General features: G+C 39.7%; 1 protein-coding gene across 1 annotated transcript; it reads left to right on the forward strand.

Annotated features, from left to right (window-relative positions):
- The first annotated feature begins 1,410 nt into the window (after positions 1 to 1,410).
- LOC117862012 (uncharacterized) lies at positions 1,411 to 5,077 on the forward strand. Its single transcript, XM_034745526.2, has 3 exons — positions 1,411 to 1,570; positions 1,832 to 4,448; positions 4,565 to 5,077. The coding sequence occupies exons 2-3, from the start codon at positions 1,847 to 1,849 to the stop codon at positions 4,936 to 4,938; spliced, it is 2,976 nt and encodes a 991-aa protein (XP_034601417.1). The 5' UTR covers positions 1,411 to 1,570; positions 1,832 to 1,846; the 3' UTR covers positions 4,939 to 5,077.
- The last annotated feature ends 2,055 nt before the right edge of the window (positions 5,078 to 7,132 follow it).

The following is a 7,132-nucleotide window of genomic DNA, read 5'->3' on the forward strand; positions in this document are numbered from 1 at the left end:
ATACGCATCATGTGCGTCACCATTTATAAAGATATAGAGGAAACGATGAGAATATAGATTTCTATGTTAAAATTATAGCGCAAAGTTAGGTGCCATTAAACAAATTCAAGCGCATACTTATGATGCAAAGTGAAAAGTTAAAGATTATTAATATGGATGAAAATATTATGGAGTAACTACTAACTAAAATCTATCACAAGCGGATGAAGATAATAGGTATATATCTATATACGTATAGTGTTTGAATATTTAACAAATGAGATGTAGCTCATGGTAATAGTTTTATTCAAAAATAAACTCTAAACCTATATCTAAACTACCGACTGCAATTACAAAAAACTAATCTAAAATAACCCCCATAATCTTCATCCAATTTACTTATGCATATCATTATAAAGTATAACTTAAAATGTTATTCTAAATTTGTATCCAAGTTACCCACGTATGTTCTTATTAAAAATAGCTAAAGTAAACACTTAAATCTTAATCTAATTATCTTCATATCCATCATTCAATAAAAGTCCAAAAGTAAACATGATGAGTGTCATTGTTAATATAAAGTAAAGGTATATACGCTTGATAGTATCACCACGTAGACAATCTGTACATGTATGTGAGGAAGTGATGAAAAGTATTGATTTTTATGCTAAACACAATGTGTGGAGATGCAATACAAAATGAACAATAAAGTGTGAATGTGGATAAAAAGTGTATAGAGTAATTAATAATTAAAAATAATCATAAGACAAAGATGAGAATATATCTATATAAGTATTATGTTGAAATATTGAAAAAACTAAGAGAGTAGTAGGTAAACAATTTCGATTATTAACTAGGAGCTTAATTTTTAAATAATTTTCAAATATGATAGTTTTAAAAAATATTATCCCGTGCGGGAGCACGGGTTGATGGACTACTACAACTAATACTGATCACTAGATATTTCTCCAACTGAAACGGTGTTCAACATCTGCAAAACCCTGTAAAGCACGGCATTGTACAGACTATTCTTGTCCAGATTGGATACAAGTTGACTTGACCCGCTCGTTACCCTGTCAAAGATAACCTATGAACGAATCATGCCCACACATACATTCTGGAAGCGCCATCATCACAAAGGTCCAAATCGGTCATGGAAACGAAAATCCAGCACCGTAGACCATCCCTCGAGCTGAATTTTATCATCATCGAAACCACACGAGACAGGTCGCACATCAGCCTGGAATATCTCTGTCCGTTTCCTGGAGAAAAGTACTCTGGGATTCGAGGCTGGACACGCCGCAACAATCTTGTACAGCTCAGACAGCGACGGCGGTACTGGGCAAGAAGATGGAAACTGAGAGGTGGCAGTGATTGGCGAGTTTGACGGACTCAGGGTCTTCGCCCAACGGCGGTCAAGCTGAGATAAGGCGTCTCAACGCGAGTGTGTGGATGTAATGGTGCTGTAAAACTGTTTTTAAACCCCTGGGGCCTCAGCCAGCTGAGCATCCAACTAGTAAATTTCAGAGTTCAAACACCCAATACCAAGAAGAGAACAAAGCTCTCCTGGAGGACTGCCGGCAGAGCAGAGGTACCCTTCTCTTTTGAGCTCTTTTAGCATGTTATTACTTGCTGTAACTCTGTCAGGGTTCTGTCTTAAACGGGTGTCCACGCCCTGCGTTTTCTTATTGAAAAAACAACGAAATTTGCATATTAGCTGCTAGCACATGTTTGTTCGCTGTAAGAGAATTTGATGGGGTTATAAGCTTGCTCATAGTAACTCTGATTATCGCATGAACGCAACGTCGTTGCTCTAGTAATACGCCAGAAAGTTTATGCTTTATTTTTGCAGGTGAAGTGCCTAATAATGTGGCAATCCAAGCTGCTGCCGAAACTCGCCATGCTTGTAGTGCTGCCGTTGCTGCTCCTGTGTTATGCAGCGGGCAACGTCCATTGCTCGACTATTCACGAAAACAGCGAAGATTTTCACTCGCTGCTCGACTTCAAGAAGGGCATCACCGATCCAACAGCCTTGAGCAATTGGACCAGCAACACCCACTTCTGCCGGTGGAATGGTGTGAACTGCACCTTGACGCGGCCATATCGTGTCACGGAGCTCGTCCTCCCCGGCAAGAACTTAGCTGGCCAAATATCCTCCTCTCTTGGAAATCTGACCTCCCTTAATTATCTTGATCTATCCAATAACCGTTTCCATGGCCCCATACCTCTTCTTAACAAACTACTAAACCTGAAGTACCTTTCCTTGGGAAGCAACCTTTTGCAAGGTGAGATTCCTGACGCACTTACAAACTGTTCCAACTTAGTCAAACTAGATCTCTCTGAAAACAACCTCACCGGTGTTATTCCTCCTAGAATAGGCTTTCTTACCAAACTAGAATCTCTTCTCTTGTACGAAAATTCTCTCTCCGGGGTCATCCCACCAGGCCTCGGCAACATCACCGATTTATCAGTAATTGCTCTTTCACAAAATCAACTGAACGGGCCAATTCCCACTGAGTTTTGGCGAATGCCAAACATAGCGTTGTTGTACATGCCCGAAAATAATCTGTCGGGTGGAATCCCGCAAACTCTTTTTAATTTGTCTTCTCTTCGACAACTATCCTTGGCGTACAATATGCTGGGCAACACATTGCCATCTAACTTCGGCAACGCCCTCCCTAATATCCAGTTTCTGTACTTGGCAAACAATATGTTTGAAGGAAACATTCCAGCTTCTCTAGCCAATGCTTCAGGTCTCATAGACCTGAGTCTCTCGTCTAATAAGTTCACTGGCCAAATCCCAAGCATATTCGTGAACTTTTCAGTTCTATCTACTCTAAACCTTGAGGAAAACATGCTTGAAGCAAGCGATACTACTGGATGGGAATTCTTCGATGCCCTAACAAACTGCAGGTCCCTGACAGTGCTTTCATTGGCTGGTAATAATCTGCAGGGAGTCGTACCAAATTCAGTAGGTAACCTGCCTACCAACCTCACAACTCTAATAATGAGTGATAACCACCTATCTGGAACAGTCCCCGCGAGCATTGGAAAACTTAATAGCTTAATTCATCTCGCGCTTGATGGCAACAATCTTACCGGTACGATTGATGAATGGATTGGAAAGTTAACAAACCTACAACGTCTAAATCTCGGTGGCAACAACTTTGCAGGGATAATCCCACCTTCCATTAGCGATCTTATTGGTTTGTCATTTTTGTCATTTGCAAATAATAATTTCACCGGTTCAATACCACCTAGCTTGGGAAACCTTCAACCTTTGATCAATTTGAGCCTTAGTAACAACAATTTCCGAGGGAGCATACCAGTCGAGTTTGGTAACCTTAAACAATTAGTCGTACTAGATATTTCATCGAACAAACTTAGTGGGGTAATTCCTGAAAATTTGGGCCAATGCAAACATCTAACCACCATTGAAATGGACCAAAATATTCTTACAGGAAACATCCCGACCACCTTCAGTAATCTAAATAGCTTGAGCATGCTCAATCTTTCCCATAACAATTTGTCAGGCCCCTTGCCAGATTCTCTAAATGATCTAGAGCTTCTCAGTAAACTTGACCTATCTTACAATAATTTCCAAGGAGAAATACCAAGAAATAGTATATTTGATAATGTTACAGTTGTGTCACTCAATGGCAATCCGGGATTGTGTGGAGGAGCAATGGATTTGCGTATGCCTTCATGCCGTGTTGATTCTAGAAGAGCGAGACACGTAAACTATTTGGTCAAAATATTGATCCCAATTTTTGGGTTCATGTCCCTCTTATTGTTGGTCTACTTTTTAGTCCTTGAGAAGAAGACTTCTAGAAGGGCAGATTTGTCACAGCTTTCTTTTGGTGAGCATTTTGAGAAAGTTAGTTACAATGACCTAGCCCAAGCAACAAGGGATTTTTCAGAATCCAATCTGATAGGAAGAGGAAGCTACGGTTCGGTGTACAGTGGGAAATTGAAGGAAAACAAGATGGAAGTGGCTGTGAAGGTTTTCAACCTTGAGATGCGAGGTGCAGAGAGAAGCTTCTTGGCAGAGTGTGAAGCACTCAGAAGTATTCAGCACCGGAATCTTCTTCCCATCATAACTGCTTGCTCAACTGTAGATAACGCAGGCAATGTTTTCAAGGCTTTAGTTTATGAGCTCATGCCTAATGGGAACCTGGACACATGGATACACCACAGAGACGACGAAGCAGCTCCAAAACGTCTAAACTTGACTCAAAGAATTGGAATAGTTGTCAATGTAGCGGATGCATTGGATTATTTACACCACGACTGCGGGAGGCCCACTGTCCATTGTGACTTGAAGCCCAGCAATATTCTTCTAGATGATGATATGAATGCTCTCTTGGGAGATTTCGGCATTGCACGTCTCTATGTTGATCATCAATCAGCGTGGGCAGGTTCGATTAGCTCGATCGGTGTGAAGGGGACAATTGGCTACATTCCTCCAGGTATATTTGGTTTCGCCCCCCGTCTCTCTCTCACATGTTTTCTAGTTACGGAGTATTATATAATATTATTTAGAACTTACATAAATCTACTTTCTACACATTTTTCTATTTATTAGAGTACGGGGGAGGTGGCCACGCGTCAACGTCTGGGGATGTTTATAGTTTTGGTGTACTGTTGTTGGAGATTTTGACTGGCAAACGGCCGACAGATCCTATGTTCACAGACGGACTAGATATCATCAGCTTCGTGGAGAACAGCTTTCCGGATCAAATATTTCAGGTTATCGATGCCCATCTTGTGGAAGAATGCAAGAAATTAACTCAAGAAAAGAAAGTAACAGAAAATGAGATATACCAATGCTTGGCGGCTCTGCTGCAAGTAGCACTTTCTTGCACGCGCTTATTACCATCTGAACGGTCGAACATGAAGCAGGTAGCAAGCAAAATTCATGCGATCAAGGCGTCACATCTTGGATGGAAATACAAGTAGCGTCACATATAGCTTGGACTACGAAGTCTCGATATTTTTTCTTCATAACTTAATTAGACAAATTTCCCTCCCTTTGCACGTTACTTTGAAGACTGGCTTGTAGTGACGCGGCAATGCAATAAATAAGAAATTTGTTATAGAGAGCATGCCTTTTCATTTGTTTCATGCATTGGCCATGTGAGACTAATAATTGTAAAGTTTGGTAATTAAGCATGTAACCTCCGGCAGGAGGCCAGGTTGGTTTCTATTGATTGACACAAATGTTAGAGATAATTCGTTCAAAAAAAATGTTAGAGATAGACATCCTAGCAGATTCAACTTTTTATGAAAGGTTAACAAATTCAACTTGATCTCTAAGAAATGTATACATGTTAACTAATCCCTGAGATTTTGTATGAGTGTTGGTGTGTTGTTGGACTTCCATCCACAATGACATCAACTAATTATATAAGTATATATAGATAGGTAGTTGGGTTTTCCTTTCCCTTTATCCTTGATCTTCTTATTCCCTTCTCCTTCATAGTTCTTTGGCTATCCATGAAGTCTTCCAAAGATTCCACCTTCATCAACGTCAACATGAAGTTTAGAAGGACCTTGTTAGGAGGGGTAGTCTCCAATCACCCTCGTGCTATGAAAATTAGAAGAACAGGGAAGCTGAAGCCGTCATAATGAAGCAGCCCCACACAAAGAATCACTGAATGGATTACGAATAACTCCATGCAAGACATCAACACCAGATCATGGGTCAAACAAAGAAGAATATATCCAAGAAAAACAATCTGACCTTTTTTTTTCTCTTGCTAGCCTTTTTCTGAATCTCGGGATCATATCAGATTCCTGTTAGGATGGGTAGTATTTGTAACACCCTAGTTTTAAATTTTGCTTGTATTTTAAAATTTTATAAAAATTGTTAGAATTAATTAGGAACTGTGTGTAATTATTCGGATCAGTAAATTTTGCCTGTATTTTAAAATTTTATAAAAATTGTTAGAATTAATTAGGAACTGTGTGTAATTATTCGGATCAGTAGTAAATATCAAAACTCTTGTGAATATTAGGCCTCACTAGCACTGGGGCTATAGTCAATCTCTTCTTCAACTCTTCAAAGCTAGCTTGACAAGATCAGTCCATTTGAACTCTTTCCCTTTCTCAAGTAGTAAGGTGAGTGGCTTCACTATCTTGGAGATTCCTTCTATGAATCTACAGTACTATCTAGCAAGTCGAAGGAAACTCCTGATCTCTGTCACTGTATGAGGCAATTCCCACTTCAACACATCTCTGACTTTTCCTAGGTCAACTGCAACACCTCCATTGGCAATGACATGTCCAAGGAATGAAAATTCACTCAACAAGAACTCGCACTTGCTAAACTTAGCATACTACTGATGTTCTCTAAGCTTCTATATACCACAAGTCTTAGGTGTTCCTCATGTTCTTAATTCTTGGTGTATATCAGAATATCATCAACAAAGACAACCAGAAACTTATCCAGATACTCCATAAATACCTTATTCATGAGACACATGAAGTAAGTAGGGGCATTAGTCAAACCAAAGGACATTGCTGTATACTCATAAAGTCCATATCTGGTGGTAAATGTAGTCTTGAAAATATTTGACGGTCTGATCTTCATCTGATGATAACCTGAATGTAGATCAATCTTGGAGAAAACTTTAGCTCATCTCATCTGATCAAATAGCTCTTCAATCCAAGGTAGTGGATACTTGTTCTTGATGGTCACCTCATTAAGTGATCTATAGTCCACACACATCATTTGAGTACCATCTTTCTTCTTTACAAATATAACTGGTGCTCTCCAAGGTGAAGAGCTAGGACGGATGAAATGCTCATCCAATAATTCCTTCAGTTATTTCTTAAGCTCCTGTAACTCATCACTCGACATCCTACATGATCTCTTGGAAATAGGTGCAATACCGGGTATAAGATCAATAACAAACTCCACTTCTCATTATGGTAGCATGCCTGGCAGATCATCGGGGAAGACGTCTGGGAACTCACACACCACTTTGATGTATTATATGGCAATATCCTTCAGCTGATTAATCACACAAGCCATTTCTAATGGTAACCCAGCCACAAATTCAATCCTTTGTCCTTGAGGACTTGTAAGAAGCACTGATCTCTTGGCATACTGAATTACTCCATCAAATGTACTCAACTATCCCATTCCAAG

Source organism: Setaria viridis, chromosome 1 (assembly GCF_005286985.2).
Source record: "Setaria viridis chromosome 1, Setaria_viridis_v4.0, whole genome shotgun sequence".
Classification (NCBI taxonomy): domain Eukaryota; kingdom Viridiplantae; phylum Streptophyta; class Magnoliopsida; order Poales; family Poaceae; genus Setaria; species Setaria viridis.